The sequence below is a fragment of the Pinus tabuliformis genome, chromosome Q (genome assembly GCF_031772625.1).
Source record: "Pinus tabuliformis cultivar Carrire ecotype Pingquan chromosome Q, CPIR1, whole genome shotgun sequence".
NCBI classification, from domain to species: Eukaryota; Viridiplantae; Streptophyta; class Pinopsida; order Pinales; family Pinaceae; genus Pinus; species Pinus tabuliformis.
The window spans coordinates 1148615062-1148629922 of record NC_142296.1 but is presented as its reverse complement, the minus strand read 5'-3'; the positions used below and the strand labels follow the sequence as shown (position 1 = coordinate 1148629922).

The window sequence follows — 14861 nt, the reverse complement described above, 5'->3', positions numbered from 1 at the left end:
AACAATTCCACTCCCCATCCATCCAGACCTGGGATTTTTTCTTTTGCACTATAATGAATGACCACCATAACCTCCTTTTTCTTAATTGTTTCCACCAAATTTGCATTATCCTCTTGTTTAAACATGACCAGTAGATGCTCAATAATTTCCCGTTGAGATGAACAATTATTTTCCTTAGCTTCTAATTGACTCTTGGAATGGAAGTACGCCTCCTGTTCAATATCCTCTTGGTCAATTGATTATTTCCCCTCGAAACTTTGGATACCAATGATAAAATTCCTTTGTCTCCTATTATTAGTGCATGCATGGAAGATTTTAGTATTCGTATCCCCGACAGACACCCACAGAGGGCGACTCTTTAAATGCCTTTCTACTTCCTGTGCCTTCATAATTTTTCTTCTTTTCTTTCCAGATCAATATTAGATCTCTTATATGCCTTAGAAAATAACTAAGGATCATCAGGATCATTGAAATAAATTAATGCCTTATCAATGTCAAAGAGTTGCTTGACAACCTCTGTTTTTTTCCTTTTAATCCATGAGCGAGCCTCCATTTTTAAAATTTTGAGTTTTTTGACAATACTCCCCATTTGACGACCTGTGACATTTTGAACTGGACGGCCCTAGACCTCATGCATCAGTAAATTAGAATTGTCATCGTGTAGCCAAGAAGAGTTGAATTTAAATGGAAGAGGCCCCTTTCTTCCCCATACTTCCCAAGAGAGTGTGAATGGTTGGTGATTTGAGAGAAAAGATGGGATGACCTACGAGGAGACGCCCTTCATAAGCCTAGCCAATGAATTTCTAATAAGAAAGCGATCAAGTCGCTTTGAAATACCCTCCATCCTTATGCATTCGTTTCGCCAAGTCGGAGCAATGGGCTTTGGAGAAATATCCCTGATGTCCTGTGAAATCAACAATTCCTTGAAGAATTTGGAAAGAGGGTCGACTATGGAATGATTCCCTCGAACTTCATCTATGCCCACACTGAAAATGAGATCACTGGACAGAATGATGGACCCTAAACCGAGTATACTAGAGGTTGTGAAATTGTCCCAAAATGTCTGTCTGCCAGTGTATGGAGCATAGAGATTGATGAAGAGGATTCTTTGTGATGATCCCATCAGGTAACCTGTCAAGAGAATACTTTCCTCAAAATAGTAATTCATCAGGGAAATATGGGAAGGGTTCCACATCCCTCACAAACCTCCAGAATGCCCAGCCGCATTTGATGCACACACATACCAGTTGGGACAGACTATAAGCAATTAAGCCCATGCCCTCTCAGTATTGCACATGGTTTCCTGAAGAAAGATAATTGAGGGGGAATATACCCGAACCAGATCCCTGAGTGCCCGAATTTTATGGGCCTCACCCAATTCCTAAATAGTTAATGACATAATGATCATGGGGAACCAAGGAATCTGGTGCATCCTCTCTAAGGACTCGGTCATGAACAGACTCATCCAGCATATCAAAAACCTCCAGTTCACCCAATTCTAGGAGCAAAGGGGGTGACTGGACACACTTGGACACTTTCTTGTATTTAACCACATTTTTCTTCTTGTTGGCCGAAGGACTAGAGGTAATTTTTTCCCCCTCTCTAGCATCTGATTGGAAAAAGGACCTCCTAATTTGAAGGGGTTCCATGCCTATGGGCGAGGTGAAATATAATTCCTCTAGTGTCCTATCAAGCGACAAAAAGGTGCCTACGAAATCCACAACAAAGTTTTATTAAAATAGGCCCTTATTGGGAGAAGGGGTATGATTGGAAACAATGACGGGAGTATTGGAGGTCCCTCCTAAGGGCCTAACAAAGTGCCTAGTATCACAAGGAAGAGGAGGGTCATGGGCCAGAACAGAGTCCCAAGAAGATGACACCCCACCCAATTCTGAAACACCCCCATTTCCATGAGACGTTAATAGACAAGATTCAAGAATGGAAGATAAAATATTAGAGAGCGGGTGCTTAGAGTTACCCGAACCAATCTCAATAGAGTATGTCGAGCACAATGGTGAGGAGACCTCGTATCATGCTTTGATGAAAATTTACTCACTCTTTGTGAAACTCCCAATTCATATCGCCGAGGGCATGCCTATTTGAGGTGACCAGTCTCATGACAGATAAGACAATGGAAGGGGATCCCCCAATAATCGATTGAAATGCAGAAAGAGGATGTTCCCCATCGGACCTCTAATTCCGCCAGTAGTCCCATCCCGAAATCCATCTCAACAAGAACCCAGGTCATTCATTTATTCAGTTGGCCAAATCTCCCCTCGTCTCAATAGTAAAAATTGCCAATACAATTAGAAATTCCCCCCATGGCTGTCTCATTTGAGAGCTCTAAGGGCAGCCAGGGGAGCTTGGCACAAACCAAGTTTCGCCTCGTGGTCCCCCTAAGAAGGTCAAACCATGCACACAACCATTTCAGCACCAAGACCCCTCTACCCTTTACTTAAGGAGACTTTAGAATGAGTTTTGAGTCCTACAAGGATAAAAAGTGGAAACATATCCACCCATTGGACAACATACTGATCTTTAACCTGCATTTTAGTACCAGAAACTGCCATGTCTCCACCCAAGGCTTCATTTATTCGCCCATCATCTTTAAATAGAGCCACCTCCCCACCAGCGCCTTTTGTTTCAGACGATCCAAACTAACCCATAATGATTTCGCCCCAAGCGTAAGGGGGGGATCCCCTGAGACCACTTTAAGAGCCCTGTACTTGATTTATTTTACCAAAACCCACACGCTACTGCAAAAAGGCGCACTACAATCCACATATGTGTCGAGGTCCTTCTCAAGCTCTTGTAGAGGGAAAGGCAGTTGTGTGCATGCAGAAGAGATTTTCCATGTATGAGCCTCCTGAGATTTTCTGTGTATAAGCCTCCCACATTGCCTGTACCGTAATCTCCACCAATGCATCATTACAGATTGGAAAAAGGCCTGACATGTCTGCCATGTGCCTATCACGACATCTATAAAATCCACCCTGGCCCCAAATCCAACCTGGATGCCACTACAGTCTAAGTGTTGAGTCTACCCTGCCATGGATGACCTCCCCGCCCCATCACTGATCCATCTTCAAGTGATTTTCCAATAGGACTGTCTGTCGAAGATAAAAGTTTCCGGATCCCCCCGCCCTCAATGTTCACTTTAGCACCGAAAACCAATAATTTAAAAGATATGGGAATAATAAACCCTAGGAGTTAATAGTAAAAACCCAAGGGATTATAAACCCGAGTGAATAATATTAAACCCTAGGAATATGAATCCATAGATTAATAAACCCAATGGATAAAAATTATAAACACCAAGATAAATATTATAACCCTAAAATAAAAAGGGTTGACCATAGTTGATTTCCATATTGAGACAATCCTTGTCACAATGCGACGTTGAACCATAGTTGATTTCCATATTAAGACAATCATTGTCACAATGCGATATTCGACCATGGTTGACCATGGTTGACCATGGTTGGCGATGGTTTACCACGGTTGAACATGATTGATATTAAAAACTAAAGGGATTGATATTATAAACCCAAGGGAATAATAAACCGAAGGGATTGATATTGTAAAACCAAGGGGATAATAAACGCAAGGGATTAATATTGAGACTCCAAGGGATTATGAACCCAAGGGAATAATATTAAACCCAAGGGAGTAATATTATAAACGGAAGGTATATAAACCCTAAGATAAATATTATAAACACTAAATTAAACATGGTTGAATTTCATATTGAGATAATCATTTTCCCAATGCAACGTTGGACCATGGTTGATTTTCATATTGAGACAATCATTGTCACAATGCGACATTTGACCATGGTTCACCATCGTTGGCTATGATTGACGATGATTTACCATGTTTGATATTATAAACCCAAGGGATTGATATTATAAACCAAATGGATTAATAATAAAACCCCAAGGGATTATGAACCCAAGGGACTAATATTATAAACCCAAGATATATAGACCCTAAGATAAATATTATAAATACTAAAATAAACGTGGCTGAACATTATTGATTTTCATATTGCGAGAATCCTTGTCACAATGCGACATTGGACTATGGTTGAGCATGCTTAACCATGGTTGATTTTCATATCAACAAAATCTGTGACAATGCAACATTTGACCATGGTTGACCATGATTGACCATGGATGACCATGCTTGATTTTATAAAACATGGTTGACCAAGGTTGACCATGATTGACCATTGTTGACCAAGGATGGCCATGATTGACCATGTTTGAACATGATTGATTTTATAAAACACGGTTAACCATGGTTGAATAATATTAAACTCAAGGGACTAATATTATAAACCCAAGGTATATAAACCCTAAGATAAATTTTATAAACACTAAAATAAACATGGTTGAGAATGGTTGACCATGGTTGATCTTCATATTGAGACAATCCTTTTCACAATGTGACACTGGGCCATGGTTGAACATGCTTGACCATGGATGATTTTCAAACTGAGAATCTTTGTCACAATGTGACATCAAACCATGGTTGACAATGGTTGATTCTCATATTGAGACAATATTTGTCATAATGCGACGTTGGACCATGGTTGATTATGATTGAATTTATAAAACATGGCTGCCCATGATTGATATTATAAACCCAAGGGAATAATAAACCCTAGGAATTAACACTAAGAATCCAAGGGATTATAAACATAAGGGAATAATATTAAACCCTAGGAATATGAACCATTAGATTAATAAAATCAAGGGATTGATATTATAAACCCAAGGTAATAATAAACCCAAGCGATAAAAATTATAAACCCTAAGATAAATATTATAAACCCTAAGATAACTATTATAAACCCTAAAATAAACATGGTTTACCATGGTCAACCATGGTTGATATCCATATTGTTACAATCCTTGTCATAGTGCGACTTTGGACCATGATTGACTATGCTTGAACATGATTGATTTCAATATCGAGATAATATTTGTGACAATGCGACGATGGACCATGGTTGGTTATGATTGACCGTGGTTGACCATGATTGATATAATAAACCCAAGGGATTGATATTATAAACCCAAAGGAATAATAAACCCAAGGGACTAATATAATAAACCCAAGGTATATAGACCCTAAGATAAATATTATAAACACTAAAATAAACATGGTTGACCATGGTTGATTTTCATATTGAGACAATGCTTGTCACAATGCGACGTTGGACCATTGTTGACCATGCTTAACCATGGTTGATTTTCATATCAAGACAATATTTGTCAATCTATGATGTTTGACCATGGTTGAACATGGTTGAGCATGGATGACTATGTTTGATTTTATAAAACATGTTTGAATATGGTTGACCAAGGTTGACCATGATTATCCATGGTTGACCATGTTTGACCATGATTATCCATGGTTGACCATGTTTGACCATGATTACCATATTGAGACAATGTTTGTCAAAATGCGATGTTGGACCATGGTTGAGATAATGATTGATTTTCATATTAAGACAATCTTTGTTACATTGTGACATTAGAACATGGATGACCATGATTAGCCATGTTTGACCATGATTGAATTTATAAAACATGGTTAATCATGGTTTACCATGATTAATATTATAAACCCTAAGGATTAATAAAAAAAACCAAGGGACTATAAACCTAAGTGAATAATATTAAACCCTAGGAATATGAACCCTTAGATTAATAAAGTCAAGGGATTGATATTATAAACCCAAGGAAATAATAAACTCAAGGGATAAAAATTATAAACCCATGATATATAAACACTAAAATAAACATGGTTGATTTTCATATTGAGAGAATCCTTGTTGCAATTTGACGTTGGACCATGGTTGACCATGATTGATTTTCATATCGAGACAATATTTGTCAAAATGAGACATTTTCCCATGGTTAACCATGGTTGATTTGAATATAGAGACAATCTCTGTCACAATGTGACATTTGACCATGTTTGATTTTATAAAACATGGTTGACCATGATTGACCATGGATGACCATGACTGACCATGATTCTCCATGGTTGACCATCATAGTTGATCATGATGAAAGATATTTTAATTGAGGGTGATCATGGTTGATGAAATTCAACCATGGATAATCATGGTTAACCATGGTTGACCATGGTTGATTTTCATATCGAGACAATCTTTGTCACAATGTGACATTCGACCATGGTTGACCATGATTGACCATGGTTGACCATGATTGACCATCATTGTCCATGGTTGACCATGATCTCCCATGGTTGACCATGGTTGACCATGATAGTTGATCATAATGAAAGAGATTTTAATGAAGGTTAATCATGGTTAATGAAATTCAACCTTAGTTCATCATGGTTGACTAGTATTGACCATGGTTAGCTGTAGTCACACTAACATAGTTGAAGAACAAAATCTTCCTTAGATGAGTGTGTAAATCCACATTAAACCCCAATTTTAAAATGTTTATCATAATACTAATCCTCCTAACCTTCCAACTCATCTAAACTATGATACTTTAGCAATGCTTCTCCTTAAGTCCTTCTATTGCAAAATGAAATTCTAAAACAAAAGAAGTAATTCCTAATATTTTTCATCCATCCAATACATTCCCTCTTGATCTCTCGAAATGGCATATTTATGTGAATTCTATAAATTCTTTGTGAAATGTTCATAAGTATATGGAATTAATTCCATATACTTACCAACATTAATTCCAAATTCTATATTTAGTTATTTAAATAATATAAATTTTATAAAATATTAAATCAATTGATTTTATGATAATTTAAAATATTTTTGTAATTTTATTTATATTAATAAAATTATTTATTTAATAAAAATTATCTTTATTTTTCACTATAATCATTATATATTTAGGCCGATAGGCCTTCCTATGCATCAACAATTGTCAACACTTTTAATCTGAACCGTTTGATCAAGTTTGACAGTTTCAACCGTTGATTTGAAGTTGACTGCTTTTTCCAAATATTTGAGTTGCCTTTTTTTCACCTCTAGTTCTGCTGTGCATTGAACCTGGCCCTTTGAGTTGCATTACTGTTTTTTCCAATTCTTTTGTCACTCTCGAAGATATGCATTACTGCTTTTTCCAATTCTTTTGTCACTCTCGAAGATATTTTCACTGCTTTTTCCTTTTCTTCCCTGGCTTTTGGCAGATTTTTTGCAAGCCCTAAGCTTCATCTACCAAGCTTCATCTACCATCACCTTTGATGGGAAACTTAGAACATTGACCTCAGCAGTGGATCCGGATACTCTGTCTCCTGCAATCCTCGGCGGATACCTTTCTTACAAGGTAGTCATTGAACCGTATATTGTAAATTTTGTATTCGTCAAGCTATTTCCGTTAACAATTTTATAGTCATATGTTTGCAGCATAAGTATTAAAAATTCCATTAATATTCTTTCTAAATTAGAAGGATCTTAAATGAGTTTCGTTAATATTTTTCTGGTTAGATGCTTGAATGATAATACGTCTGATGATGGATTCAATCGAAAATATATAGTATCATGCACTGTGGAATCGAATTGCTCACGGGATTTTAAGGTTTCACGGAATTGTTCGTGTAGCATCTGTTAGCAAGAGAGAACACACCAACGCATTAGAAATTCATCTAACACTTTTTTTTCCCATTTGCCAAGTTAGTATTGCTTTGCTTTTTGTTTCGTGAGATCAGTTGCCATGGTTAATAGAGAGAACGAAAGCAATGGATCCCAAGTATCCTCTCGAGTAAGCGAGGAAATAGTAGAATTAGCAGTAGAACTGCTCTTGACGGTGACTAATTTAAAGCCTAAGGATCAGAAACCTCAAGGCCTGGGTTGCAATGAGTTTGTTTATTTGGTTGTTACGCTGAAAAGGAGATCTGATGGTACACGAACGATTCCCTTGAGCATCCCAGTACCTCATCCCCTGTTTCGTTTTGATGGAAGCCAAAAGATCTGTTTGATTATCGGCAATGGAAAAGAGGTTTTACAAGCTGCCGAGACCAAGATTAAGGAGGAGGATTTACCCATTTCAAAGGTCTTTGATCGCAAACAGCTAATGGCTGATTGTAGGACATCCGAGGATAGGGAAAAACTGCGTCTGTCTTTTGATTTGTTCATGGCAAATAAAGCAGTACGGATCCCTAAGTTCACAGGGTTAGAATACCCCACAGATCAAAGGAATATGGTCCCCGTGGATTTGACCCACCAGAAATGGAGGGGAGAACTAGAGTCAGCTTGCAGTTCGGCTTATATCTCCTTTAACAGTACTGGTTGTGTTGCTAATGTGGCTAGGGTTTCTCAGAGCAGCAAGGAAATAGTGGAGAATGTTGTTGCTGTTATCGACAGTCTTGTGTCCGCGCTTCCGGAAAAGTGGAATAACATCCGTCATATGTGTCTGAAGACCTTGGGCTCTCTGGACTGTTCACTTTACAGTTACTCTAGAATGCTGCCCATTGAGATGGAAGGTGTGGAAAAAGAAGCACAAATTGACCGACCAAAGATAAATGGGGAAGAAGGGATTACAGGTGGGCTTTCTAGTAAGAAAAGGACTAGTGATGCAGAGAAAACCCCGAACACAAAGAAGAAGAAAGGCTCCTCTTTAGAGGGTGAAACGGGATCTTTAAGTGGTCAAGATGTCGGTGATGGAGTTCCAATGGATGATTCTCCTACAACTCCAGCACTCGAAAAGATTATTGAGTCTGTAGATTTGCAAGAGTCTGTAGATTTGCAATGTGGGGTCGCGGCCAACAACATCGATGCTTCAAAAAAGAAGAAAAAGTCGAGGAAATCGAATAAAACCCCTGTTAGGGTTGTTTGAGTCTGCAGTTTCAAGTTACGTTTTTATTTGTCAACTTCGTACTAACAGATACTTCTGTCCAGGAAATTGTCGATGCTTGACTCTACAGGTTGTGTATTTGCTACGGCAATTTGATGTCTGGTAATAGTTGACACTGGTTAACTCCTGTGGATATAAGACAGGTTTTGAATTTGATGTTTGGCATCTGAATGTCTGTTTTTCGGGGCTCGATCTCTGTATAAGTCGATTCAGATTTTTGAGCAATTCATATTATTTAACAAAAACTATTATGGGAATGTTCCCAACTAATTTTTCTGTATGCTTTTTGTTTCGTGAGGAGGTTTAATTTCTGGCTTTAAGCTCAGTGGTTCGATACTTTCTTGATTTGTATTATTTCCCGTTCCGTTACCGTGGTTGATATGATTTATTTCTTTCATAAATTCAACGTTTAACGACAGAAAGATATTTCAGGTCCAATTCAATTTTTGTTTTGAGGATTTTATTTTTGAAATATAGCTAGTACTATTGAAGAGTTTATGAACAAAATAGATTTGAAATGTGGTTGGATATTTCTAAAGTTTTCTCTTTGACGCATCACATAAATATTGTATGTAATCGAACATGCTATTTTTTTTTGCTATTTCTAGTATTGTTGTTTTTACCTTGGTACTTTTGAAAAATATCTCCCTAAGTGTAGCCAGTTGTAATCATGAATTGCTCTGATTCCTTACATATATGTAACATTTTGAGTGTGGTTTCTATTGTTCATGGAATGCTAGATGTTATGCTACTCACGTTAAGTTATCTTTGTTTTTTTTTCAAAAAAGTTATATAGGAATATGTTTACCTTACATGGGCTTCTGCAATGACATTTATAGAGTGGTTAGTTGTTTGTTTTTAAAATAAAATACATTTACATGAAATTTTCTAATTCTCTTCTTTTTTGTTTTAGTCATGTCAGCATTTTTAAATACATGTGAATGAATAGAAAGTCTTGTGGTTTTCTTTAAGTATTTCTGCTTTGACATGCTGCTTTGTTCTCTTTTTCACTTCCAGTATAAAAATCTTACATTCCCAGTCTGTTCTGTCTCCTATATCTTTTACTCTATTTCATATTTAATAAACTGTACAATATCAATAGCAGCGAAGAAGGTGGCCCGACCTTTTATAAAAATTCAACAATTCCAACTTCATAAATCTATCGGCCTCTCTTTGTACCTTTTGATACAATTGCTAGTTTAATATCTTATTATAAATTCCTTTACTCTTAAATGAGAGGTGCATATTTCTATCCTCTTAAGTGAAGTTGTAAATGCCAAATTATATAAGCCAAGCTCATTAATTTAGCGAAGTACATACGTGAACGTAGATCCCACATGCGCTAACTCAAATTTCAACGTAAGATGTGACATGCGTCTAACAATGCCATAATTTTAGATATTAAATAGTGGGTAGAATTTTTAAGCTTAAGATAAAGCTCAAAGAGGTAGGTATGAAGAGGTAGTGTTCAAATTTATCATTGTCCTCCATAAGTTTGACTCTCCAGTTCTATCATGATTGTATATATATATAAGTGTACAAGAGCGTGTGTATATATATAGATTTATTACTCTTACTATGACTCTAATTACTTTGTCCCGATGGGTGCATAATATTTATGAATGTTGCGTAATGTTTATCCAATATTCTAAACGTAGATAATGTTTAGAGTATATACGAGTGTAAATTATATATTATATATCGAAACACCATATTCTTAAAGAGTGTAAAATATATAATATATACAGAAACATTAGGTTAAAGAGGATATATAAATTATATATCAAATTGGATATAGATTTAAAAAATAAGATATATATATTTTTTTTCACTATGTAAAAATATTTGATAGATATTTTAATTTCATATATATAATATCATGTAAAACAATTTTATCAATTTTATATATATATAAAAGTAAAACAATTCTTATTTTATTGATATTTTAAGTTATTACTTATTTTATTGATATTTTAAGTTTTTGGTATAAGAAAGAGGGGATTTCTGATGTAATATTAAAAAAATATTAACTAAAAAAAATGGGGATAGCACTTGTTTTTATTGTTTTAATAAATATTTTAAGGTAAATAATATAAACAAATATTTCAATAGTCATATTAATTATATAAAACAATTTACAAAATTGTTGTGGTTAAAACAATTTATTGATGTATTGGTCAAAATGAAAGAGATTTGTAATTATTTTTTTCTTTAACATGGAGTTTATATATATATACAACTCAAGAGATTTGGAGGTTGAGATGGATCTTTCTCTCTCTCTATATATATACAAGTCAAGAGATTGATTTGGTCCTTCTAGACGGTTGATAGATTTGAGGTTGAGATGGATTTATGTTGGTACTTACATTTGAATGAGAAAGTGAGATGTAAGAAAACTTTACACTTTTATATTATGGTTTTCTTATTTATAATTTAAAATAAAATTAATTAAATCTTTATGTGGAAGGATTATAAAAAAAGAAAGATAAATATATAGGATGGAAATATTTAATGTAAAATGAAATAAAATGGATCATTACTCTCTCTCTCTCTCTCTCTCTCTCTCTCTCTCTCTCTCTCTCTCTCTATATATATATATATATATATATATACAACTCAAAAGATTATCTCAAGTGGAGATGGATTTATAGGCATACTTAGGATTGAATGAGAAAATGAGATGTATGAGAACTTTATTCATTTATATCATGATTTTCTTATTTATAATCTAAAATTAAATTAAATATAACCTTTTGTCAAATTTTATATGGATTGTAAATGAATAAATAAGATAGATAAGATGAAAGCCCATGTGGTGTAAAATAAATAGTGGCAAGGTGTTCTGTTAAGGAACTATTTGGTGGAAAGGTAACCAATTTGAAACCCCATAAGAAAAAATATAGCCGTGCTAAGGGTTGTCGTGGCCCAGGATGAGTGCGATCCTTGGGTGGATTTGATGGCTTAGATGCCCATAGGTCGTAGCTACTCAAGCCACATGTTAGGGATGTCATTCATCTCAACACTCACACTACCTAACAAACAAACAAAAAAAGAAATACATACGATGAAAAGGTTTAATGTAGAACAGAATAAAAGGGTAGATTGTGTGAAGCTAGTCCATGTTTGGTTGTCCCTTGGGATAGTTTAATGCCCACAAAGGTGGCTCCTCAAACATTTGGTATTGGTAATAACACTCTAATTGCTATTTCTATTTTAAGAGTAGTAAGTTCTATTATATTTATGCAAACCAATATAGTGCAATTTAAACATTTTACATTTTATTTGGCATATTCTCCAATGAGTTAGCCAAAAAGTTGCTGAAATGGTCTACTTGAGTTGCTACCTATGTATAGATTTAGTGCTTTGAATGCATTTATATTCAAAAGTGCATTTTAAATAACGAAAAATGGCAAGTTGGCTTGGATTTGTATCACCAAATTTCCATAAAAAAATGATAATAATAAAAAATGTAAAATGATCAAACTTAGTGGACAAATATTTCCCCATGTGAGTAATATAAATTTTCATTAAATCCAATGTTGTTATAACTTTTTTTATAAAAGAAGTTACTCAATTTATCACCTTGTTAAGTCATAAATATATGTCATAATTCTAGAGCAATAAGAAATTAAAGAATACATTGTTGCAGTAAAATACCAATCTCTATCCATAATAATCTTTTAAAAAGATCTAAGTGAAACATGTTACATTACTTAATGATAAAGTAATTATGGTGGATGGAAAGGGGACAAAACTAATTACGGTGGATGGAAAAGGATTGAAAATGATTAGTGCGGTTACATTGCATTGCTCCAAGATATAAATGGCCTAAACATGAACCCCGAATCTACTTACTCTATCTCATAATGTAGTCTATCGCTATGCTCTTTCCAATAACATTTCGTACTGAAGTGCATCTTGAAAAATCAAGGATTTGGTTGACTCCAATATATTCCCCCACAACTAAGAACACATCCTTCCTTGACTCCCAATGACCTTACATCATTTGTTTTTCTAATGAACCCAAAACCTTCCTTAGAGGCCAAGTAAATGACATGTTCCTTCTACACTCCTTCAACATCACCTTCTGTCATCAGGTATAGAGGGTTGAAGCACACAAGAGGATGTTTGTTTTTCTAAGCATTAACTTTCAAATTGGCAGAACTGGTTAGACACAATAAATCCATAGTCATGTCCTATTTAGTAGGGACCTTATAATATTCCAAAGTTTAGAAATGTTAAGCAGTTGTACCACCAATCTTATCACTACTCGTGCCATTCGACCAACTCAAAACACCTTTATCTTCACATTTTATAAAGTATGCAGAAGTGTTCTTAACCATCTGAAATAACATGCTATTACATTATTCATGGACCTTATTCGATAAATATTCCATTACTTACTCAAAAATCAATTAAAAAAATCTCTTATCTTTAAACAACATATCATTATCATTCACTTCGGGGTTTCCTTTCGGTATGCTAGTACATATATAAAATGAAAAATACAGTGAGTGTACAAGACAAGCAAAATGTTCAAGGGACGATCTGGGTTGCAATGCATTGGATGAGGAATCTAGACAAAATTAGAATAATAGTGTAATTGAAGATCTTAGACTACTTTTCCTCCTCAACGACAGAGAAGGACCAACTGCATTGTATTGTATTGGAGCTTTGCAGTGGCTTGGGTTGTGGATTGTGGTTGCAGATAAGAGAACAACTAGAAGCATTAGACATGCATTCATTTGTTAAATATGTCATTTTCAAATACTTATAAATACCAATAAAAATATATAAAAAATGTATACTTTGTGAGATTGGGAAGCATCCTATGGGGATGAGGGGAATATTTGTGACAATCTTCGTAGTTGTAACAAGTCTCGAGGGTTCTCCATGGCCTCTTTAAATATCTTCTCTACCCTTCTCTTCTTATCATCTCTCTCGTCGTCTCCGCTAAAACAAGAACTCATCGGTGTCTCATTTCATAGCGCTATGGTCGCACGGGCAACCATTTCTCAGCCTGCTCAATGTTGGCCACCTGCTCAATCTTCCACTAGAGGCTCGATCTTGGCCACCTTGTTAGATGCGGTTGTCTAACCTAAAGACACATTAACGAATGACACATAAAATAAAAAATGACCAAAACATTAACTAGTAGACATTGAATAAGGGAGAGATGTCTAATGTTCTGCAGGGACCAGTAATTGATATATTACTGGTCCCACCAAACCACTAAACATTGAGAGATATGCAACCAATATTTAAACAAAAATAAATAACATTAAGTGCAAATATGTTATAATTTATGTCCAAAATTTCCCAAAACATTGACTAGCCCACAACTGTCCATAAATAGCATCTTAATACTTAAGAGTACAAATCATATTGACCCAATTAGAAAACAGATAAAACCATCGATCCTTCCAAAATGGTCTATTCCAGAAGTACAAAGTAGCAATCACTTGAACCCCCACTCATCAGAACTGAAGCTATGTAGTCCAAATAAATATCCATACCTACACATAATGAAAGTGAATGTATGCCAGCCATAACTGCTATGTTGTTCAACATTTAAACCCACTATGCTTAATAAATGACATCCAACCCAATAACATTTAAACCCACTGTGTTCAATAAATGACACCCAACCCAATAACTTCAATAAATGACACCCAACCCATTCTATTTCTCATTAAAACAGATCAAAGCACATGGATCAACAAATAACAAATTCCCAGCCATTGGATCACATCCAATTAAATCCAGATCACACATTCAAAATGAAGCCATTGCAATCCATGTCCATCCTTACCACCAATTAAATTCAAGTGCAAAAAACTATAAAAGAAGTTCAACCACTGCTGAAGTTGCATGTTATGCATTCAAACTATTCACCAGCCTTGGAGACAAACCATCACAGAACATTTGACAGTATATTCAGGTTAGTTATTTCAATTACAACACATTTTTCTTACAGTTCTATTTTCATTTCTCATAGTTTTT

General features: G+C 35.2%; 1 protein-coding gene across 1 annotated transcript; it reads left to right on the top strand.

Annotated features, from left to right (window-relative positions):
* Nucleotides 1-7533: 7533 nt before the first annotated feature.
* On the top strand, nt 7534-9136 carry LOC149223667 (uncharacterized). The gene has a single exon (XM_089383379.1). It carries the CDS (start codon nt 7719-7721, stop codon nt 8838-8840), a length of 1122 nt encoding a protein of 373 aa, XP_089239505.1. The 5' UTR covers nt 7534-7718; the 3' UTR covers nt 8841-9136.
* The last annotated feature ends 5725 nt before the right edge of the window (nt 9137-14861 follow it).